The 25,038-nt window shown below is 40.9% G+C and overlaps 1 protein-coding gene across 16 annotated transcripts in view; it reads left to right on the top strand.

Annotated features, from left to right (window-relative positions):
• The window catches only part of MYCBP2 (MYC binding protein 2), a 205,067-nt gene extending 190,436 nt beyond the window's left edge, over nucleotides 1-14,631 (top strand). For all 16 annotated transcript variants that reach the window (XM_054825908.1, XM_054825926.1, XM_054825935.1 and 13 more), the window contains 10 exons: nucleotides 949-1,050; nucleotides 2,667-2,795; nucleotides 5,263-5,395; nucleotides 5,666-5,769; nucleotides 6,585-6,773; nucleotides 7,260-7,367; nucleotides 8,421-8,630; nucleotides 12,273-12,380; nucleotides 12,584-12,749; nucleotides 13,823-14,631. In XM_054825908.1, the coding sequence (XP_054681883.1) occupies nucleotides 949-1,050; nucleotides 2,667-2,795; nucleotides 5,263-5,395; nucleotides 5,666-5,769; nucleotides 6,585-6,773; nucleotides 7,260-7,367; nucleotides 8,421-8,630; nucleotides 12,273-12,380; nucleotides 12,584-12,749; nucleotides 13,823-13,938 (1,365 nt within the window). In that variant the 3' untranslated portion in view covers nucleotides 13,939-14,631. The remainder of the gene's footprint in view (nucleotides 1-948; nucleotides 1,051-2,666; nucleotides 2,796-5,262; nucleotides 5,396-5,665; nucleotides 5,770-6,584; nucleotides 6,774-7,259; nucleotides 7,368-8,420; nucleotides 8,631-12,272; nucleotides 12,381-12,583; nucleotides 12,750-13,822) is intronic.
• Nucleotides 14,632-25,038: the final 10,407 nt, after the last annotated feature.

Raw genomic sequence — 25,038 nt, forward strand, 5'->3', positions numbered from 1 at the left:
TGGTTACAAGCATTTGACACTCATGCTGTTTTCCATCTTAAAAGGCTGTGCCAGTTGTCCTTTTCATCCCCTTTCTCATCTGTTCTCTGCTCTTTGGAAGACATGGTCTCAGAGTACCACCAGCTCCTGCTGTCACTGTGTTAGTTTAATCTGGTTTTAGAGGAGCCCTGAATGTCAGCGTAGCTCTCCTTGTGAACGGAATTAGTTCTGCGTGGAGGTGTGCATTTCTGGGGAGAGTCCAGTGGACTTTTTCAGTTAAAGCTATTTTGTTCAAATCAAACCCTTGATCAAAAACTATTGCAAAATGCCATTGTCAAGTGCATTTCAGTTTGGGTTACAGGCCTACTGAGAAATTATCTTCACGTAGCTCATCTCTTGAGGATTTCACTGCAGTCAGTGGAGAGGGAGAGAGAAAAGCTTCCTCTGAAGAACGGTTAGCTCAGAACCCTTTTCTGGGTAATCTTAAATGCCCCATGCAGTGAGGAGAGAACATAGGGAAACCAATCTCACTGAGCTAAAGTTTTGTTGTTTTGGGTTTTGTTTGGTTTTTTTTTCTATTAGCCTGTGTCCTTGAATTTCTTCTTCTCCCTGCCCAAAGCCTGCAATGTTTGGGAGTGATATGCAAGTCTGTGTTTGCCGTATTTCTCTGTAATGTACTCCGGTTGATCTTTCTTTACTGTGTCCTCTCTTGTGTGCTAACTACTGTATTTATGACCATAAAATGACATACCTGAAAGAAACAAGGTAGTTCAATAAGTATTACGGTGTGCTTGACTTCTTTCGGAAAAGAAAAAACTTGTGTTGTATGGGCAGGCTTCAGCTAATGATGATACAGTTTGCAGGTAACAGTGACATTTTTATCTGCCAAAGTTCATATTTTTCGTATTTGGGACTTTTTTATTTACTTTGTATTTCTAAAACGTTTAATCTTACCTTACCTTTCAATAGCTATGGCTGGCCTTAGCATCCCTCTGTGTACTTGATCAGGATCATGTTGATAGACTATCCTCAGGAAGATGGATGGGAAAGGATGGACAACAGAAACAGATGGTGAGAATGAAAACCATATCTTTTTGTGTTTATTTTTATTCAGTAGACTTGGCCTAACCTTATTCCTCCCTTTTGACCCCCATGGAAATTGTGCATACAAGTTTGAAGTATTTGTGTTCTAGACAAGCACTGCTCAGAAAACAAAAACTCAAACTTAATAAGGTAGCAATTCTACTGGTATTCAGGATGGAGCAAGGCCTTCCTAACACCTGTAGGATGGATTTTTGAGAGTAGATTGACTCACTTAATAGGACACTCTCTACCAGAGCTTTTTTCTTTCTGTCTGGATCTCTGTCACGTAATAGAGTCAATTCTTTTGTGTTCCTCAGTAACTTCTCTGTAATTTAGCTTCCTCTTCTCCATCTCAGTAGAGAGTGATTACTCCAAAGAGAAAGAAACTCTTTCTAACTAAATTTAGCAAAGCTACCATTTACTCAGAGGATTTACGAATTTAATATGGAATATGATGGATGAATTGAGTTTCTGTGTTTTTCAGTATCAGAAAAAGCTTATGATTTTTCTAATATGAATCTGAAAAGAGCAGAATAATGAAGCTGGTCTATTTATAACTTGGTTAGGTGGATCCCTGTGGGAGGCAAGGGAAGATTCTGCCTTCCCGCTAGCAACTGAGGATGCTTAGAGCAACAAAGCCTCCAAAGCAGTTTAATGTAGGTAGAAAGAGAATATAGGAGACACAGAGCTGCAGCAGCAGCAAGAACTAAAACTCTGCTGAGAAGGAAGCAGACACAAAGGTTTCTGAGGTGATTAAGAAAGTCAAGGGACTTCTGTAGAGCTTTGGAAATGTCAAGACATAGGGAAGCAGGGATATAAGCTGCTGAACCTAGCCTGAAATTCCCCAGTCCTATTTTATACCAGGATATTCAAACATTGAGGTGAACTGTGTTCCCCCTACCAGGACTGCTGTTGAAGGGATTCTGTTCAAAGTTGCACAAGCAATCTCATGGAAACCACATAGTCTCGGAGTACAATGGAAACTTGTTCTCAGATTATGTGCTTATGCATAATCAAAGTCAGTTATTGAACTCTATTTGTACGGATATTTTGAACTGCAAAACAGGATTGTCTGTGTTGAATTTAAAGAAGAGTTTATGTCAATAGACTAAGTTAATTTTATGGTGGATTTGGAAGTTTGTTGCTTGGACTGTATGCTCTCCAAGTTGTAGATGACCTACAGCCTTGATTAGATGTTTGAACAGAGTAAACATACCATATCAAAGTAATTAAGGGTAAGTATCTTGCATGTTGACTGACCCAAGTACTTTTCTGCTAATGTGCCCATAACCCATTTATACCACATAAATCTTTTCTCAGACTAGTTAAAAATTATGTCTCAGCTGTATTGTTGAAAAATGCATTTTTGGCTACATCACACAAAATATGAGATGAAGAATATCAGAAGAACTGATGTAGTAAATTGGAGCTTTTTGTGACCAGGAGTAATTATTTAGATACTGATTATTCTAAAAATACAATTAATAGTTTAAACAAGCTCTTTATCACCCCTTATTAATTTGGGGGGCACGACTGGAGAGAGAATAAAAACAGATGCTGAAAAAAAATGAGGTATTTAATAGAGAATTTTTTTTTCCCTCCAGCCAATGTGTGATAACCATGACGATGGCGAAACCGCCGCAATCATTTTATGTAATGTCTGTGGGAATTTGTGTACAGATTGTGACAGATTCCTTCATCTCCATCGGCGAACAAAAACTCATCAAAGACAGGTAGAGTATACGTGACGTCATGTTGTATGCACTGCACATGTTGTGTGCGTTTCCCCTATTAATATATAAGCCAAAGGCAGTAGCAAGTATCAAATCTGAAAATGGTGTTTTCTTTTATTTCGGAGATGGGATAGATGTTTCCATTTAATTCTTTTTAGTTGTTTTTAGTTAAATTCTCTTGTCCTTTATCTTTTGAAGAAAACTAGAAAATTGTGAAGCAGTCCCTAATTCAAACTCTTACGCTACATCAGATTTTTTCTCTCTTGTTCTAACACTGTTAGGAACTGCATAGTCTTTCTGAAGTATACATTGGCTCTTTATTCCTGTTACAATGGCACCTCATTTACTACTACTATCATATGAGTCAGTGCTTGTCGACCCCTTCGTTTTTATTGTATATACATTTTTCAATATCCAGGAAGACCACTTGACAGCAAATATTTCTTCTGGTTCCCTTATGTCAGTCTTCTCTTATTTTTCAATAGTCCTCCAGCTCTCACTGTCTTTTCACAGATAAGTAAGTTGTCATATCCAGAACTTTGAAAATTTCCTGACTTTTTTGGTTTTGTTTGTTTTTAGGATTTAAATGTCTTTCCTCTTTGACTTATTTTACAAATTTCTGTGTACTCTGCTAATTAGTGTTCTTTTATCCTCTTCATCTCTAAACTTGAAAATACATCCTCCTTGGAATATTTCTTTTTCTCATTGAAATTAATGTTGAAGATGCCTTTGCTTCTGAAACTACTGAACGTTTCTTCTTTCCTGACACTATTTCTCTTCTGTGTTTTTTGTGGTCCTTTATTTTCCCTTTTCCCTCTGAGTACTTACATTCAGTCAAAGGCTAAAATAATAAACCTCATTAATAAAGTTAATTCAATGGAAATCATTCCTCTCCCTCTCCTAGAGCGCATCTACATTAGCTTTTTAGTTAGGATCAGGAATGGGCTTTTGCAGCAGATCTGATAATCTCTCCTTAACGTCCTTTGATTTGTGTTATAGAGCAGCCTTGGAGCGCATGAGCTGGATTCCTCTCAGGTGAAACTAAAAACAACAAAAAAAAGATAGATGCAGGGACAGGCTGCTAATGGGCGCTCAGCGCAGGGGATCGGCTAGTCCAGAAGGCGCGTGATTGTAAACTTCAGATCACTGGCACTGAGTTTCACTCTGCAGATCTCCTCCTTGGTACCTCGGCATTTGCAGCGTAGACTCAGCCTGGAAGTTCCACATGGTGGATCTGTTATCTTCTGTTTCTTAGCCAGAACATTTTCAATCTTCATTGAAATTTTCCTGTTTTGTCATCCTAAGGTGATGATTTTATATGTCTCTTCTGTCATGGCACAGCAGAGTCTAGTCTCATGTATTTTTCTGATTTCTCCTATATAGCCTGTTCAGATTACAGTTGATAAAAAGTAAGTTCTTATCTCATAGAAGTCCTCGCACCTGTCCTTTAATCTGTCCAAAATAGCTACTTATCAGATTTTCCTATTTACTTCTGAAAGCATGTTTAAACTTTTACTCTTTATTCACCACCTTTACCTTTACGTTTCTCATGTCAAGCCCCTCAACTTAAATTCTAAATTCTGTCATGTTCCCTGTCTCCTATTTTCTGTTAGATGCCTGTTCTTTGTCCAACTTCTGCTGTACATACCTTTCAATGTATTTTCTCTCCCTCCAAGAAAGGACAGCGTGTAAGGTACCACGATCTGCTTAAGTGACCTCTTTGTGAAGCAACTAGGGTTTTTTTCCTGACTCTAATATGAATTAAAACTAAGTTTAAATTTAGTTTATACATCCATACCCAGGAAAATTCTAACTTTTATTGCATTGCAGGTGAACTGAATGAAAACAGAACTATCTTCAAAACTTAGGAAAGAAGAAAAAGAAGAGACTGCATAAAGTCCACTCAGGATCTCATGCAGTTTTTTGATTTTGCAAAAATTTTAAATTTTCCTCATTATAGCCAAAAATATCCACTGTGTATTTCTGTGCAAGTCAAAAATATTGATGTTATACACTTATATAATCTTTATTATATAGTACATCTTAAGATCATAACTATCAATGTTGCTTTGAGTAAACTACTAACAGCATTATGTGAAGATATTTCTAATGTTATTTTGTGCTTTTATTATACAGTGGCCTACTGGATGAGTTGAATAGTAGTTTTGAAGTCCAATCTCCATATTTTTTAAATTAGAAAAAATGTTGTGCAATCCTCTTTAGGATTGCTGCATTATTGTTTCCCAGCCATGTTAACTCAAGCATTAATTTTATGTATATTTACTTTTGAAAACACAAAGCCTTTATCTATTCTGCAATCTGTACAAATTATGGAATGCATAAAAGAAAAATAGCTTGCAGGAGACAAATTCTGCAGAATCTATAAAGCATCTGATGAAAATCCAAAGAGACAGTGACAAAAATAACACAGAGATGCTATTTATTATGTGTGTGGTTAACCTGGCAGGTATTCAAAGAAGAAGAAGAAGCTATCAAAGTTGATCTCCATGAGGGTTGTGGTAGGACCAAACTTTTCTGGCTGATGGCATTAGCAGATTCCAAAACTATGAAGGCTATGGTGGAGTTCAGAGAACAAACAGGTAAAACACAACTGTTATTACTTGCTCTTTATCCTGATTATTTTTACCTTTTATGTGAGCATTTGTCAAAAAAAAAAAAAAAAGATGTTTTCACCTACTTTAGGGCAATGCTTTTACTTGTTTGGTAATAAAAATTAAACAGTTTAACTGCATAAGAATTGCTGGGTTTCTGGTTGCTTTCTGTGACTGTTGTTTAGATGTCTGTTAGATTATCAGTCCCTTATATTTCATTACAACAATTTTCGGTTTTGTTTACTTTTGCGGGCCTAGGCAAACCGACCACCAGCAGTTCTGAAGCGTGTCGTTTCTGTGGTTGTAGGAGTGGAACAGAGTTATCAGCAGTGGGAAGCGTTTGTTCTGATACAGATTGCCAGGTGCGTATTAACAAATATGAATCATCATGAATTACATAGAGACTGCAGGATCAAATTGATTTCTTATTTGGAGTAAACCTTGTTCGTCCCTGTGGTGCATTTTAAATCAGACCTCTCGTATGAAAAGGTTTGAATATTAAGTACTATATTGTCATTCAAATACTTCTGAGTTTGTCAATGTTTAGTTTAATTACAGGCTACAAACACCAATAGTCTGTCAAAATATACTGGGTAGTTTCATTATCATCTTCAAAAGTATCTCAGGTTTTCACAATAGCATTCCAAGTATAAAGTAAAATGCACACTGTCAACATAAAGTCTAGTGCACTGCAAAGCTTGATAAAAGTAGTTTGCATTAACAGCCTGTTTATTATGTGAGCATAGAACATTAAAGACTTGGCCAGGATTGTCGACTGTATCCATGTGTCCTGAGTGCTTTTGTGCCCTACAGTACAGGTACAATTGGCAGAGGGCCAAATCCAAACCAGTTTCTTAACCCCCACCCTATTTATTTCTGTTCATGTGTGCCAAATTTTCTCTCTCTCAGCCTATTGAATATATTACATTTTTGTTATATTCATTCAGTTCGATTTGTTATTAGCTTCTGGGCAACTTAGTTTTCTACTTACTAAGGATAGGAGTTAGAGTTGGTATACCATGTCCGTATAAAAGTGCTTTATGCTGGTTAATGATCAGCTCGTAATAATTCTTTCATCTCAGTTTATTGCACAAACCAGCAATCCTTCAAAAAGCGATACTATATCAAACCATTCAGTGGAAGGAAAAAAAAAAGATTAATTATTTACTTTTAATAGGAGTATGCTAAAATTGCCTGCAGCAAGACACACCCTTGTGGTCATCCGTGTGGAGGCGTTAAGAACGAAGAGCACTGTTTGCCGTGCTTGCATGGTTGTGATAAGAATGCTACAAGTCTTAAACAAGATGCTGATGACATGTGCATGATCTGCTTTACTGAAGCACTTTCAGCAGCACCAGCTATCCAGGTTTATCTTTTTTCCCTCCTTTTAAGAGATTAATACTATGGTTGTAATGTTAAGCGTGTAGGAAGTTAAAATATAAAGTCCCTCAAGTTACACTCTTAAAACTTTCAAAACAGACACTGTAACCGTAACGTAAGTTACTTAAAAAGCTTTCTTTTTGTCTGGCATTACTGCTATTTCAAGGAAGCAGATTGTATCAATATAGTTGCCTGTGTTTATTCAAAATATATAGTATTTCATAAATGAGAAAAACAACTGATGTAATTAATGGATCTACATATACCCACTGGTGGTTTTGGAAGGGAAAAGTTCTGATTTTAATGAATGTTTTATATTCTGTCTTTCTTAAGAAGAAAATCGGGGTCTTCTAGGATTTAAAATAAATTAATTTTTGAATTGACCTATGTTGCCACTTAAAAGCAACTAACTGCTTCTGGTTTAGTGGTTAATGTAACTCCAGTGTTCACTTACTTGCATTCTTTTCTGAAGCTGGACTGCAGCCACGTTTTCCATTTGCAATGCTGCCAACGGGTACTAGAAAACAGATGGCTTGGGCCAAGGATAACTTTTGGGTTTATGTCCTGTCCTATTTGCAAGGTAAGTGAGCTATGTGTTTACTGCCTAGGTCAAACACCTTACCTAAAACTGTCTTGGGCGGGGGGGGGGGGGGGTTGTGGGTTTTGTTGGGTTTTTTTAATTATATGTTGCTTGTTACGATATAAATTAATTATATGTCACTTGTTTCCTTAATCTCTCGTGTCACTCAGGAAAGGGTATCATTTGATGCATCTTTTTACCTTCCCCTACTGTTCCCTGAAGTAAGGGTCCTCTTAATGTCTGCTGTATGCTTTCTTTTTATCTTAGTGCTGTTTTATTCTTAGCACAATCAGCTTTGTAAATTCCCAATATTTGGGGCCAGCAGGAGGCGGGAAGAGGTAATCTTAATGCAAATTATCTGAAGCAAGAAACTCGGCTTCTTTATTTTATTAACCCCTTTTAAAGCTGCTTTGCTTTCAGTATAAGGACAGAGCTGAAGAATATGTACTTAGTTCAGCTTAAATTACTAAAAATTCCTCTTGTAATCTACAAAATGATAATTGTTGTAAGCAAAAGCGTATGATAGCAGCTGGGAAGGAGAGCACAATAAGACCCTAGGAATATGAAATTTCTGAATGGTCAGCCATTTCTGCACTCTGTGTTTCTTCCTTCGTGCTGTATTTTGGTAATTTATGGCATTAGCTTGTGACTCTTAAATGATAAAGACCTGGCATAGAGGACTGTCAGTCCTCATCATTAATTGCTGAGCAGTGAGTCAAAAAGGACCAAAATTAGAGAAAACATACAGTCAGAACATTCCTGTGCTGTGGTGAATATTTCATATACCCTTTACCATCCCTCTGTGGTTGTTAACAATCTGTCATAAGGGCCGATGATTTCATATAACAAAAGGCCCTATAAAAAGGCATTCCTGGTTACTATTTTTGCAGCAAATAAAGTGTATAGTATATCAGCCATATTTTTGAAATTTCCATTGCCTGAGGTCTTAGTTTTTTGTGACATCCATTATGCTCTTTGTGTTTGACCGTAATACAAATTATCACAGCTGTTGTAATAAAGGTACAAAATATTTTAATCATTTTTATATTTCAGAACAAAATCAATCATACAGTATTAAAGGATTTGCTTGATCCAATCAAAGAACTCTATGAAGATGTAAGGAGAAAAGCACTAATGAGATTGGAGTATGAAGGGTTGCACAAGAGTGAGGCCATCACAACACCAGGTGTTAGATTTTATAATGACCCAGCTGGCTATGCTATGAACAGATACGCTTATTATGTTTGCTACAAGTGCAAAAAGGTATGACGATTAGTACTTTCTCAAATTAAACGTATGTTATAGTTTCAAAAGTAATTTCTTAAAGAATAGAATGTGTATTTAATACGTGGTGTATGGAGTAGGAAAGCGGGAAAAGAAATTATTATTAAATCATAATTAAAAAAAAAAGTGTTGAGCAAATTAGATGTACATAGTGTTTTATCTTGTAACGCTCAGAAGTATATACAGAGCAGTTCAGAAACCAAAAGCATATTGAGGTCGTAGTCGCCTTTGAAGAATGTGCAGATGATGCTGTGTCAGAACACCCAAGCATCCTTTTGTCCCACTTCCAACTCATACTTTACATGAACATTAAAATGGTATAAACATAGGTTTCATTCTAACTCTTCGATATGGAAAGTTTCTCACTAAGATTCCACCTAAATATTACTTTTACCCAAGTTGGAGTTGATCGAAACTGCAGTAAACAGTGAATTTGGGGCAGAAAAATGACCACTACTGCAAGTCTGTTGGTGTGGGTTTCCCCAGTGATAGTCTCAAAAGATGCAAAGAGTCTTCTTTAATTTTGATTCATGACCCTAGAAGCAATAGTGCGGTTGTTTGGGATGGGGATAAGGAAAATCTGCTATCCTTCACCGATTGTGCCAAAATTCAGACCTCAGCATCTTGAGTGCCTTTGGAATGCAGCAGCTATGGAGGTGATGGCCAGAAGTGCTAGAAGAATGAAAAAGGAGTAGGAAGAGGAAATGTGTGGTCTAGCCTGATGGACTCTGGGTCATACATGTACAGTTTTCTTCAGGTAGAGAATACAAAATTTATCCAGAAGACAAAAATCGTATACAAACAGCCCCTGGTTTCCCAACCAGCAGAGGAGAGACAAACATTCCTAACCTATGGTTAGAGAAATTTTGGATAATCACTGAACCCCCTCCCATTGCTTCTTTTATCTGAAGCTGATTGTAGTGCCCATCTTGCCCATTGGCAAATGCTTGAGCCACACTGCCCAGGTCACAGAAGGCAGGGACTGGGAGAATGCAGAACCGCCCACTGCAGGAGAAGATCAGGTTCCAGAATATCTAAGGAACCTGAAGGTGCACAAGTCCATGGCACCTGATGAGATCCATCTGCAGGTCTTGAGGGAACTGGCAGATGAAGCGGCCAGGCCACTCACCAACATATTTGAGAAGTCCTGGCAGTCCAGCGAAGTTCCCGCCGACTGGAAGAGGGGGAACATAACCCCCATTTTTAAGAAGGGTAAAAAGGAAGACCCAGGGAACTACAGGCAGGTCAGTCTCACCTCTGTGCCTGGCAAGATTATGGAGCAGACCCTCCTGGAGACTGTGGTCAGGCACATGGAAAACAAGGAGGTGATTGGTGACAGCCAACATGGCTTCACTAGGGGCAAATCGTGCCTCACAAATTTGGTGGCCTTCTATGATGGGGTTACAGCGTTGGTGGATAAGGGAAGGGCAACTGATGTCATCTACCTGGACTTGTGCAAGGCATTTGACACTGTCCCGCACGACATCCTTGTCTCTAAATTGGAGAGACATGGATTCGATGGATGGACCACGCGGTGGATAAGGAATTGGCTGGATGGTCGCACTCAAAGAGTTGTGGTCAACAGCTCAATGTCCAAGTGGAGAACAGTGACAAGTGGTGTTCCTCAGGGGTCGGTATTGGGACCGACACTGTTCAACATCTTTGTCGGCGACATGGACAGTGGGATCGAGTGCACCCTCAGCAGGTTTGCCGATGACACCAAGCTGTGTGGTGTGGTCGACATGCTGGAGGGAAGGGATGCCATCCAGAGGGACCTTGACAGGCTGGAGAGGTGGGCTGTGCAAGCCGCATGAAGTTCAACAAGGCCAAGCGCAAGGTCCTGCACGTGGGTCAGTGCAATCCCAAGCACAACTATAGGCTGGGTGAGGAATGGATTGAAAGCAGCCCCGAGGAGAAGGACTTGGGGGTATTGATTGATGAGAAGCTCAACATGAGCCGGCAGCGTGCGCTTGCAGCCCAGAAAGCCAACCGTGTCCTGGGCTGCATCAAAAGGAGCGTGACCAGCAGGTCGAGGGGGGTGATCCTGCCCCTCTACTCAGCTCTTGTGAGACCCCACCTGGAGTACTGCATCCAGCTCTGGGGGCCCCAGTACAGGAGAGACATGGAGCTGTTGGAGGGAGTCCAGAGGAGGGCCACGAAGCTGATCAGAGGGCTGGAGCACCTCTCCTGTGAGGACAGGCTGAGAGAGTTGGGGTTGTTCAGCCTGGAGAAGAGAAGGCTCCGGGGAGATCTAATTGCAGCTTACCAGTACCTGAAGGGGCCCACAGGAAAGCTGGTGAGGGACTGTTTATCAGGGAGTGTAGTGATAGGACAAGGGGGAATGGGTTTAAGCTGAAGGAGGGAAGATTTAGATTAGATATTAGGAAGAAATTCTTTACTGTGAGGGCAGTGAGGCACTGGAACAGGTTGCCCAGAGAGGTTGTGGATGCCCCCTCCCTGGAAGTGTTCAAGGCCAGGTTGGATGGGGCTTTGGGCAACGTGGTCTAGTGGAGGGTGTCCCTGCCCATGGCAGGGGGGTTGGAACTAGATGATCTTTGAGGTCCTTTCCAACCCTAACTATTCTATGATCACATCCTTTTCCTTTTTGCGTGTGGAATGGATGGAATAAGGCAATTTCATGATAAAATTTTCAAGGGAAACCCCAATAATTTTTTTGTTAAATGGAAGTGCACAATTTGGAAATGAGAGGAGAGAGTAATAACTTCCATGTGTTAGAGAAGAGCAGTAATGAATCCTGCTAGCTCATTACTATTGGTACTCAGTTCACTTTTGGTTCCTGCCTCCCACAGTTAATCAATTTTCACTCATCCTTCAGCAACTTGCCTGCTGTGGTTTTTGCCTCCCTTACAAAAATTATTTCTTTTTTCATCTTTAGCCAGTTTTTAGTCCTGTTCCTGTTTTTCATTACACTTTCTTTCCAGTCCTTATACTCAGTATTTCAGTGTCTATCTTATTTCCCTCTTTTTCCTTCCCTCATATCTCATTATTCCTGTTCATACTGTGTCCACATACCTGAACAGCAACATTCAACTATCTAATTTCTAACTTCTTTCCTTCCTCCAGCACCCATTCACCTCAAACTACTACCTAATTCCCTGACATACATACCTTAGGATCGCAGTCCTAATTGATGCATTTTTGTACCCGGTGTGTCCTAGTAGAATAAGCTGAGCAAGTAGAATGAATTTGGAGAAAATAGCAAAATTCTAATTATAAGGAATCCCACAGGAGCATAAAAACCAATAACTCTTTTCAGCTTGTAAAAATCCCTCCTGGTAGAATGTTTCTCTGCTGCCTTCAGCCTCAGCCCTGTCTGTCTTACGTACGGTTCACAGAGCATCCAAATACCATTTCAGAAGCCTTACAGGCGCTTGCACAGACCAGAGTACGTTGCACAATTTTTGGTCTTGTTTATCCTGAGATTGAGAGACATTGCCTTAGTATCTCAAAAACATGTGTCTAGAGACAGAGTCAAGAGATATCAGAATAATGGAGACTACTGTAACGGCTGTTATTCAGCATTTTTCCCTTACAGATTGAATTTGTTAAAATAATAGTTGTCTCTGGTTTAATGGCCGATCATTCCTATATGAATTTCAGGCATATTTTGGCGGCGAAGCTCGTTGTGATGCTGAGGCTGGGCAAGGAGATGACTATGATCCAAGAGAGCTTATTTGTGGTGCATGCTCTGATGTTTCAAGGGCTCAGGTAAGTAAAGAATGTATATTTGTGTTTTTATTTCATTCTGAAGCTCCAAGTACCTGAGCTGCACAATAATTCAGTCATTTGTAATTATATGCACTGTAGAATATTGTATCATATTAATATATATAACACAATGTAGAAACGCGTTGTTCGGATTGTTGCAGCGTGGGTACTTCATTTATTGGTGTTTGTTTTCTTTTGTTTAGATGTGTCCCAAACATGGTACAGATTTCTTAGAGTACAAATGCCGCTACTGCTGTTCAGTTGCTGTTTTTTTCTGTTTTGGAACAACGCATTTTTGTAATGCTTGCCATGATGATTTCCAAAGAATGACAAGCATCCCTAAAGAAGAGCTCCCTCACTGTCCTGCAGGTAGTATTTTTACAAAGCAAATTTACACACTGAATTCTGAGATAAGGAATTAGTTCTAATTGATATTCTTATCTTTTCTTGCTGATAATGTTTAGGGAAACCACAGGGTCAGTCATACAAATTTTAAATTCAGTATATTGAATGATATTAGAATGGGTCTGTTCTATGTGTGTTTTGGGGTTTGTTTTTTTTTTTGTTTTCCAGCAATAATACAGGCAATGTCATCATGCTGATCCTTTAAATGTTAGATGCTTTAATACAGAAAGACATTTCAATTTACCTACACTGATTCAGATGTGTAATGATGTGTTAAAATTATATTGAAAAAATTAACACACTACTACGAAATGATATATCTGTACTTTGGTACCTGTCATGTGCAAACGGTTGCCCCAATGCCTTTGTTTCTAACTTCACGTGCCATTGATTTGATCTCAGTAAATCATATCGTTTATTTACCTTGCTGTTCAAAAAAAAGTGAGATCTTTTTGATTAAGATATTTACATGAAAGAAGCAAAAAAAAAAAAATTACAATTCCTTCTATAACCTTAGAATTATTGTTTACTGCAGAGTGTAACTCTTGTTTGTATTTATTGATTTTGCTTTTACATTGAGCAAATTTCTTCCACAGTATTAATGATATGAAACTTATTTTAGTGATATGTCCCTATAAGCTTTTTGCCTTTTTTACTTAGAATTTGATTTATTTTAAATTACGTGGCAGTTCGATCACTTTTTTTTTGTCTTCAAATACCAATTCCACACTTGACATAACTGTTACAAGGAGCTAACAGGTTTTGATCATGTTTTGTCAGATCTAATTGACATTTTTTTTCTCTTGGCCTATTAAGCCTTTAGACTCCTTGCTTGAATTTGTGTGAAAGCACCTTTCCATCTGCTGTTTCTTAAGCCTTCATTTTTGATGCCTTATAAATCTATATTATAGATGTTTTACCTTCACTTAGCATGTTTTTTGAGGAAATTTATTATATGGGTTTTTTATGTCATCTGCAAGCATTAATCTTTTTCTTTTCTTTCTTTTTTTCCCCCCTCACCCTTAAATTCACTGTAGGTCCCAAAGGTAAACAACTTGAAGGAACAGAATGTCCACTTCATGTTGTCCATCCACCCACTGGTGAAGAATTTGCTCTGGGTTGTGGCGTTTGCAGAAATGCTCACACTTTTTAGACTAGCATTTTTTTTTAACCAGAGCAAAACAGGTGCCCTCATCCCTTAAGTGTCCTGAAAATAAAGTCCAGCTGGGATGAGGACGGGACCATTTCATAACCCAGGTAAAAGGAACAATTTACAGTGCAAGAAGGATGCCAAATACCATGTACATAATTCTTGCTGTGAGATATTGACATTTTTTGAACTGAGACATCAAAACTTGTGAGGTGTTTGCATGTGGCCATTACAGTCATCGGCTAGGAAACATTGGACATTTACAAATAAATAATTGCTATTAAAGGATCTGTGTGTCTGTGGACTATGAATGATGCTGGCTTTCAGGAGAAAGAAAAAAGAATATTGATTATTGTATACTGACTTTTTGTAATCTTGTACAATTGTAACGCATCACAAGTGGGGATGGGAAAGAGGAATATTCTGGTTTATTTCCTAGACTGTTATAAAAAAAAAATTGTGTTAGGAAGGCATAAATGTAACAAGTATCACACTGTATATAAAGGTATCAATGTTTGTCCTGTATAAGAATTATTAAATTACAACAGCAGTTTCATTTAAACTTCTGGGTTATGTTTGAGCCTGAAATTTTAATGAAGTGCAATACTGAGTGTGCCTCATATCTTGCAGCTGTAAACATAATGGAATGTACATGTCAATAAAGCCACTGTACATTTTTATACAGTGAAAGTCTAATGAATGTGTAAGCCTCCGTTTTCAGAAATTGTTTTAAAACAGGTCAGGGGATTGTTGGTTCTTATAATTATTTCAGCAGGTTCTTTTAAAAAGTGGGAAAGTTTATTGGGTAAACTGGTGGTTATAGAAGTACTTAAAATATGAAAAATGCTGCTCAAATCTTCTTTAAAGGACAAGTTGGGTAAATGTACTAGCATTCATATGAAATACTGTATTTCTATTTCAATTTCAAAAATGTTTTAAAACACAAAACACAACTTTTTTTTTAAATCAGTTATTAAGAATACTCCGTAAAATATCACCCCTACTGTTAGGACAGATAGTCTTCTGCCATGAATCCCATTTAAGAGAGTCCCAAGTCCTCTGCTCCTCTATAGTGAAGGCAAAATATAACTTAAAGTAAGGACTTTTTCCTGTAAGATTCTGTCTTCGGATTTTCTCTGTTAGATAAGTTCAACTCCTTTTCTAGTATTTCTGTCTTGAGGTCAATGAAATGTGCTTTACTGGTGGACATGAACAACTGCTCTCACAGTCAAGATATTAGTAGATGGCATCCAGATATTTCAGAGTACTTTGATCTGCCTTGCAACCAGGGGATCCATCTCACCTGACTTCATATACATACATACATAATGTGTATGTCTGTCTCCACTATAGAACAGCTGGGGGAAAACACACACCTCTGAAGTAGAATTTATCTTATTCACAGCGCAATGTATTGTGGGTCAATCATCTCAGGTATGGAAATATTAGTGCAAGAAGTATCAGAGTAAATAGAAACTGGACATTTTAACTATACAATCAAATGTATTTTATATAATTGGTAGACAGTTAATGAAGGAATTCATGTAACCCTCATATTGACATGAGAGAGGGTATAGCTGGCTCAGTAATGACCAGAGGTGGGAGAGATTGCAGGTTTAGGGACAAAGGTTGCCAGACGTTAGGCTTGCAAAGAAATACACCTAACAGTTGTCCAAACAACTGAACCTGTGAGGAATTTCAACTCGTGGGTGTCTATTTGGAAAGAGACACATCAGGAGATAGGCTGCTTGGTAAGTTCTTGGAATATGTTTGAAATAAATATGGTATATGAAGTATAGCATCAAATGCAGCATAACCAGCTGGTCAAGAGAGGTGATTATCCTGCTGTACTCGGTGTGGCCTCACCTGGAGTAGCTGAATTCAAGAAGGATGTGAAGGTCCTCGAATGCGTCCAGAGGACAACAAAGCTGGTGAGAGGGCTGGAAGCTATGTCCTATGAGGAATGGCTGAGGACTTGGGCTGCTCTAGTTTGGAGAAAAGGAGGCTGAGCGGTGACCCCATTGTTCTCTACAGCTTCCTGAGGAGGGGACATGGAGAGGGAGGTGCTGAGCTCTTCTCCCTGGGATCTGGTGAAAGGATGTGTGGGAATGGTCCAAAGCTGTGTCAGGGGAGGTTCAGACTGGATATTAGGAACCGTTTCTTTTCTGAGAGGGAACACTGGAACAGGCTTCCTAGCCAGGTCATCAGTGCCCCAAGCCTGTCAGTGTTTAAGAGGCGTTTGGACAGTGCCCTTAATAACATGCTTTAACTTTTGGTCAGCCCTGAAGTGGTCAGGCAGTTGGACTAGGTGATCATTGTAGGTCTCTTCCAAATAGCAACTAAAAGGTGGCTTTACTAGATTTGATTATGACTGAAAGGCAGGTTAGATGACAACAACCATGATGCGATAACATTCATGATTCTGAAAGGAAAGGAGAGAGAAGACAAGAAACTCTGTTCAGTAAATTGGCAGACGTCTGAGGTAAAATCCTGTGGGAATCAAGTGTAAAGAAAAGCTTACTTAGGAGAGTTAATGTTTTCTTTAAAACAACCAGCTATACTAAGACCACAGCCAGCAGCTATCCTAGTGCAAACAAAGGATATAACTTGTACTAAGCAGTCAGCTTTGCCAAGTCAAGAATTATGTTTTATTTTTTTTAAAAAAGGAAACCAAATCAAATTACTACAGATAATAGCAGGAGGGGAAAGGTACAAGATAAAACTTAATTTGCAATGGACATAAAGAATAAGAAGTAGACAAGAGAAAGATTGGTCCTGTCCCTGCAACAATGAGGTACTTCATTCCACAAAACATTGGCCAACAGTTTCAAATCACATCAGACTCCCAATGTGAACGTTAGGAGGAAGCCAATGTGGTGTTTTTATTCAGCATCTTGAACAGTCAAGATTCTTCATACTTCATTTACAGAAACAGACTCACTTGTCCAAATGATGTCCATACTGTAGATGTTTACCTCAGATGCAGTCATCTTCAGTGCAGAGGGGCAGGCACTTCTGGGATGAGGTTTATTTCATCTCGGTATAGAACACATGCCACCTGAATAGCTCAGATGTAGGTGATGACAACGTGCATTTTTAAGGTTTGGTAAAGTCATCACAATCTACTCTGCAGTCTGATTTGGAACCAGGACACCACAGCCTTCAGCAACCAGGGAGATTTTTTTTGAGAGGATGTCAAGATAGAAGAGTGTGAAAGGGCAAGGCTTGAAGTGTTTCTCCATGCTCCTTGGTTCATAGTTTGTTTTTTTTCATGAAGAGATCATCAGCCTTTCCTCTGGCCTAGCTTTCTGCACATTCTGACAGGTGAAGGGTAGACACTGTGGCCTGAGGTTTGCAGTTCACTTTTTAACGTTGCCAGATACCTCCTGGGGACCTACTATCAACCTTAAAAAGATGAAGTGTCTTTATTTGAAAATGTAAGTTCCTTACTCAATACTTGACGATCCTGTATCTACAACCTGTGAACTCCTATTGGACACACCCTGGGTCACTTCAGAATGGTAAATGTAGAGTAAAAGATGCAGAATGATGTTCTAAGGATTCTTCTGCTCATACAAGAAATGCGCTGTGGGGTTATCACAACTAATATACCTATTAGTTGAGAGGTACTGTAGCAAATTTGGATTATAGCAGTGGTATTAAACTAGTGGTTAGAGTACAACAGGGTGTACACAGGACAGAAGCTGGAAGAAAGCAGATTGCAGTATATTTATTAAAGATCTCCCTATCATACTACTCAGACACATCTCCTTCACAACCCAGCACCCTCCTCACTCTCTACTCCTCATCTACCCTCAAAGACTCATGTCGCTGCTACCCTGCTCTTCACCAGGACTCTCCGGTGCTATTTCTGCCCTAATCCACCACAGACAAGCCCTTTTCCTCCTCCCATTGCTTTCTGGCTACTGTTTCTCCATTTTTAGGAGCCTCTTCCTGCACCCCAGTGCACAGGGGCAGCAGCAGGAGCAGCGCCTGGGTCTGGCTGGGTACCACTGCTCTTCCTGGCTAACCACACGCAGCCAGGGCGACACGCAGCAGAACCTGGAGCTGCCAAATCCAGTGTACAGTCTATGCGGTACCATTTTAAAGGCAATATAAAATTTTGCAAGAAGGGAGAAAACTTTTTTCCTGTGTTAAGTATACAAAGTATATACTTATTTTAAGTGTTCATAATACAGGTGTCAACCAGTTCATAAAAGGTATGGCTGCATTCACACCAGTGATTTCAGCGCTTCCATGTTCCAAGGTCATGGATTAGATGTCTGTAATAGAAACTTAATTCACAGGGCATTTGGTTTAGAGAAGTCATCTTTCTAATTGAAAACTGACTTGATGAGGAATCATTAAAAGAAAATACAAAAAGAAAACTTTGGCCCGAAAAGGATATTGAACAAAGACAAATTAAATACAGCGGAAGATTAATGCACAGAATTTGAAGTGGTTTATATCTTTATGCATAGGTTCTTGACATAGGTCCCTGTGGGTCTTAAATTGTGGAAAAATTACTTACAGAGAGCAGACACAACTGAGGTGTCTGACCCACTATCATTTTTAGAAAATATCTGAGTGTAGCACCATAGTAACAAATTCTAATTTTTCATTTTCCAGCCTTCTCTTTCATTTTAGATTAATTTAGTGTTAATTTAGGAAATTGAGATTACTGTGGGGAAAGGATGTGACAGTGCTATGTTCAGTTTATGAAGTGGATGGAGCGAGTGATAAGGCAGTGCCAGGCAAAAGTTTACCATCCCCGATTACTACTCCGAGGCGATGGTACAGATGAGCATTGACCATCAGGCTCCGGGGGTAAAGCTCAGCTCCCACACGTAATGGTTGCGCCTCAGACACTCTGATCCTACACTGTGTCAGACATTCACGTCACCACATCTCCCCCCAGACCGATCTCTGCCGCTGATTATAGCCAGATGCCAGCACAGGCCACTAATCAGATCAGCCCACAATAAGATTGCTGTATGCCTTTCCAGCAGTCTCACGTGCTTTTCTGTCAGCTGTAGATCCACAGCCCACGCAACAGAAATACTCAGTTCTTGATTGCACAACCCTGTTCACCACAGCTCACCACACTCAGCTAATTCACACCAAACTCAGCTCCTGGCCAAGGCGAGGCCACACTACTCCCACTCGGATTGTACATCATTAGTTTACAAATAGCTTGAACTCTCACGGGTGTATCCATCCACTGAGCACAAAATGAACAGTAAAAGTTAATAAGGCACTGACAAATCACCATTAGGGCCTGATAATCTTGGTCCTTACAAAATGGTTTTTGTTAATCACATTAAACTAAGTTCGTGGTTTCACCTACGCAGAAGCTAGATAGGGAGCTTCAGGACCACCCAGTCATTTGGGATATAACTCAAATATTGCAGGTTTATTTGCCACAGACCCCTCCTTAACCCATGCAGATGTTGCAGGTGACAGAGTGCAGTACTTGTACTGCAGATGACCCGTGTCCCTCGGCCCGAGGCACACTGGGGTCCAGTAGTGATGAACTTGTGCTACCAAGAGTTCCAGATGGCAGGATCTTCACCACGTATACCTACATAGATGCAACCAAATACAGAACAACAAACTGATTGCAATCAATAGCAGAGCAATGAGGTGTAACAGGGCATCGCAAGTCATTAATAATCTCACAAAGATGTCCCCCGCCAGCTAGCCAGTGAGTGTTCTCGGGTAATGGCCGCCTCTGCAGTTTGTTGGGATTGAGGAGGCACCTGAGATGGCATTCTGTGCTGTTGCCATGAGGTTTCGTGTACACTGTCTGCTGCTAGTTGAAATACAGTCACTTTGGATGTAACAGTTTTTTCTCATGTAGTACCTAATAGGGGAGTTGGCCACGAAAGCCTTAAACAGTACTTGAGGCATTGCTTTGGGTTAGCTGCTGAGCAGTACACAGTTCCATTTGCTGGCACCATCTGGCACTGCTTCTACAGTCCCACTCTGTTCTGCAGCCCACTGGGATAACCATTTGTGCCATCCTCCCTGGATACTGGTGTAACAGTACAGAGACAGCCATTTCCATTGGTCACTACTTGCACTTTTTCTTCTACCTGGAGCACATCACCAATCTATAAGTCAAACTAGACAATAAACAAGGCTCTACAAGGTAGAGGATATTGGAATGACAAATGTAGCATCCGTGTTCAGCTCCAGTTAGTTCTGACATCAGTAAAATCACCGACGCAGGGCTGTGCCTGTAGACTTCCTCAATTACATGTGGCAGAGGAGCAAACCAGCCTGCAGGAGCCCCATCTAGCAGAGCTGGCAGTGGTGCAGGCAGCCCCTGAACCCCTAGCTCTACTTGTGGCCCATTCCTGCTCTACCTGAGGCCACAGAAAAGCACACTGCACGGCTGAGGGTCAGTCGGGGCTGTGCCTTTTAGCCAAACTGCTCCCTTTTCACATGAATCCCTCATGCTGCTACCTGCTTGTAGCTTGGCTTCTAGTGCTGTAGCTACTTACAGGAGTGAGCACCACTCCTTGGTATGGGAGGAGCTCCCTGCTTGGGTGATGGACCAGGATTTCAGCGTCCTTAGCCCATGTTAGCTCTCAGCTAGTATTTCCACCTCCCCTTCTGTTCATTCATTAATGTTCCTTTCCTGAGACAGCATGGTGTGGCTTTGTGTACATCCTCCCTTCACAGTTTATCCTTTCTGCTTGGTCAGCTGCCCTGGAAAGGGTTCCCACTCCACACAGCCATGTTCTGAGGTCTCTCTTGTGCTGTGCATTCCATCTGAGCAGCCATGAGAAGAGGGAAGGCAGGCGTTAAACACCCTGGCACACACAGGGAATGCATACTCACTGTGCCACATGGGCAGCACTGTCACGCCACTTAGAGCTGTAGCATCGAGGAATGCATAGAGATTCAGGCAGTTCAGTATGATGGGCAAGGTACAGTCCACTAGAAGTAATTTGCCATGCTAATGATGATTCCTAACAAGACTTAGAAAATTGATTGGTGAACCTGAACAACCCTTTAAAAGCATTTGCCTGGAGGCAGGTCCCATCAGTGGACTCTCTCAAGAAGCCGTAATAGCAATAGGGATAATCCCAAGTACAGGATAAATGCTACTTACCCCCCTGTAGGTTTTGCTGCAATATGTATAATGTAAGATGACACACTGCATCTGCATCCACCTCTGTCCACATTTCCCCCAATACAAACAGGATTTGAGCAACAGCATCCCAGTTCAAGACATTGTTACTCATAAGTCTCTACCTCTATGTCTTTGGGTTTTCCCATACTCCCAGTATGGTATTGTGTGGCCTGGGTTCATAAATCTTTATTTCCTCCTGATGGAGGCTGGGCACAAATACATACCTCACACCAGCCAAATCCTACATTCTGGCAAGCCCCAAGTGCCCTACTGCTGACCAAATTTGACATTGATCTGTTCTTCCAGCACACTTGTACATTCAAGGAATCGATGAATAATATCTGGGGTTTTTGCCCCCAGTGCTGGGATACAAGAGTTAGAAACAAGGTCCTGGACCCATATTTGAAAACCAGCATTAGGGCTCCTGCAGGCGCGGGAGCCACTTGACGTGCTGCATCAGGTATTCTCCTTCAGTGCCTTAGTACCAAGGCCAATCCTCATACAAATGCCAGCCCCCACTTAGCAATAAGCCTATTTGGGATTTTAACTTTACCACTGGTAGCCTGCTAACCATGTTAACTCCTCACACAGTGGCAGAGACAGCTGAAGTGATTTGCAGGGAGACCTACACAACACAGAGAAAATTCCTGTAAACCAAAAACTTCCTCTACCAGGACGTTGTCAGGTCCACCTATCAATGAGACACCCCTTTCCAGCAGTAGTGTTCTCCCGTCAGCTGGTGATCCATGGTCCACAGAAAAATTCAGTTCTTGTCTGTGCTGCTGTTTGTACAGCTCAGTACCTTCAGCCCATTTGTATGGAACTCCTAGCCAAAGCCAGGCCATGATACTCCTGTATCAGAGATGCCTCAGTAAATGGCAATTTTTAACTATGTTATCTTGCAAAACATTGCAAGTGATATAATAGCTCTTACCGATGAAGCAACCATCCGAGCCATTCATCTGGGAAGAATCACTATAGACTCTAGAAACAGAAATGTTAGACAGTGAGTTTTGAGGAACCTTTTAAAGCAATTATCCCCAACTTTTACTGAGGCATGAGCAACAATATCAAGTGACCAGCCTGCTGCAGGCAACACTCTACTCTGCTGTCACTTCGTCTTTAGTTTTATCTTTCTATTTTTCTGTCGCCATGAGGCCTTAAGTGGAGGCTCTCTGTTTTAATGACCATTTTATGTGTGGCTACATTTTGAAAAATGGCTGTTTCAGCTCCTGTTCTATCAGGTCTTGTTTGTGATTGATAATATATACTTATTTTATCAGTCCCTAACATTGTTGTATTCTAACAGTGTAAGCACTTCCCTCCCCCTCGAAAATCTTGCTGTGTAGACATATTAAGAGGCTAAAAAAAGGGAAGTTTCCCTAATGATGATATCCATTGCTGAAAAACAATAACTTCATTTGGCATTGTTAAAGAAGAAGTTTTGTTTTCCTGTCTTTTTCAGCACAGTCTGCTGAGGACTAAGATTGTCACAGGCAGCCTAGAACAGGTCCTTTGGCCACTGACTCATCCCACTAATCTCCCCATATTTTTCACAGCTTGTATTTTCATTAAATTGGAATGGGCTACTCATGCCCTGCAAGCATCGTGTATTTTCATCATAGCTGGATGTGGTTTATTTTATTGTTATTTAACTCTCTTCCAACTGCTTCTGTTATTTTCCCCTCTGCATTTTTTTCCTAGCCAGATGCAAGCCAGACTTATCAGGGTGGAGCACAGCTGCTGCTTGACTGCTTCAGAGCTACTTGAATACAACCAGAAAATCAGCACAGATGAGACTTCCAGGGCTAAAAGCTGTAGCATTTACAGTCAAGACCTTGTGGTTGCAATGTTGCTGCAGGCTTCATCAGGCAGGTAGTCTGTCAGCCGAAACAGGAAGAGGTATACCTGTACAGCCTCAGCCTGAGGTGGTGACATCTCCCATTAGTTGGTAACAGCCTAGCATCTATTGTTCTCTTGGCTTTTATGGAAGGGCATCTGTAGGCTGTTCCTCATCTTTACATGATCATAGTGAGAGCTGCTTCAAATATCTGCCATAAGTGAATGGCTCTCCAACCAGAAAGACTGAAACTTCAGAGACCTTCTCCTTCTCTTTTGGAAAAATAAAAAATTACAAGGCAGTTTCCTCAATAGTCTCATTTCTGCCTACCAGGGCTCAGTACAGGCCCCTGGACTTTTTCTGGTACTATTTAAAGTGTACACAAATAACTTCACTCTATCATTTAAAATACTCCTCTCTTAAAAACTCATCTGCTGTTAGTTAAGTCATAAGTAAGGCAGAGAAACCACCTAATGAAGACATATCTGTTAAATATTTTCAAGTTACTATTTAAAGCTTCAAGGTGCCCTGCCACAACTGGCAACAACATAGCTTCACGTATGGAGCTGCAGCTGCCTTTCTTGCCGATTTTGGCTGCTATGCCCCATCTAGTGTGATGCAGAGAGCTCCTTCTGCGCTTGTCCTCTTCTCCTACACTTAGCGTGCCTAAAACATACACAAGCAATTACAACAAAGCAAATAAGGGCACAGGCATTGAAGGAAACTTTGTTTACTCCAAATATCAGGCAGCAGAATAAAGCTACAAAGCACTGCAGTAAGTCTCCACCAGTAAGTCAATACATCTAAACTCAGATAATGCACTAGGGGTTTTAAAATAACGTTACCTCAGAATAGTGAAATTGCAGCTGTTATGTCTCCCAAGACTTCTACACAGACCCAGAAAATATTTTTTTTTGCCACGAGATGTTCCAATTTTTTTCTGCAGACACCAGAATTTGATCAGAGCATTAACCTTGGTGAAAAGCTATTTCTACCGACTTCTGTGGTGGGTTGACACTGGCTGGAGGCCAGGTGCCCACCAAAGCTGCTCTGTCACTGCCCTCTTCAGCTGGGCAGGGGAGAGAAAATATAACGAAAGGCTCATTGGTCAAGATAAGGACAGGGAGAGATCACTCACCAATTACTGTAACGGGCAGAACAGACTCAACTTAGAAAAAAAATTCATCTAATTTACTCCCAAGCAAAACAGAGTAGAGCAATGAGAAATAAAACCAAATCTTAAAACACCTCCTCCCACCCCTCCCTTCTTCCCAGGCTTAACTTCACTCCCAATTTCTCTACCTCCTCCCCCCACAGCAGCACAGGGACAGGGAATGGGGGTTACAGTCAGTTCATCACACCTTATGTCTGCCGCTCTTTCCTCCTCAGGGGGAGGACTCCTCACACTCTTCTCCTGCTCCAGCGTGGGGTCCCTCCCACAGGAGACAGTCCTCCATGAACTTGTCCAGAGTGAGTCCTTCCCAAGGGCTGCAGTTCTTCAGGAACAGACTGCTCCAGCATGGGTCCCCCCACAGGGTCACAAGTCCTGCCAGGAGCTTGCTCCAGTGCAGGCTTTCCACAGGGTCACAGCCTCCTTCGGGCATCCCCCTGCTCCATGGGCTGCAGGTGGACATCTGCTCCACCATCAACCTCCATGGGCTGCAGGGGGACAGCCTGCCTCACCATGGTCTTCTCCATGGGCTGCAGGGGGATCTCTGCTTCAGCACCCGGAGCACCTCCTCCCCCTCCTTCTTCACTGACCTTGGTGTCTGCAGAGTTGTTCTTACCACATCTTCTCAGTACTCTCTCTGGCTACAAAAAAACCGCTCCTAGGTTTTTTTTCCCCTTCTTAACTCTTATCCCAGAGGTGCTACCACTGTCACTGACAGGCTTGGCCTTGGCCAGCGGTGGGTCCATCCTGGAGCCAGCTGGCATTGGCTCTGTCAGATATGGGGCTTCTAGCAGCCTCTCACAGAAGCCACCCCTGTAGCCCCCCGCTACCAAAACCTTGCCATGCAAACCCAATACACTTCACATGACATGGATCAGCTACATCACATCATCAGCAAAATGCTGCCTGAAAACAGTAAGGGAGGCAATCAGGAGAAGCAGCAGCTGCTAA

Source organism: Grus americana, chromosome 1, assembly GCF_028858705.1.
Source record: "Grus americana isolate bGruAme1 chromosome 1, bGruAme1.mat, whole genome shotgun sequence".
In the NCBI taxonomy this organism is placed as follows: Eukaryota; Metazoa; Chordata; class Aves; order Gruiformes; family Gruidae; genus Grus; species Grus americana.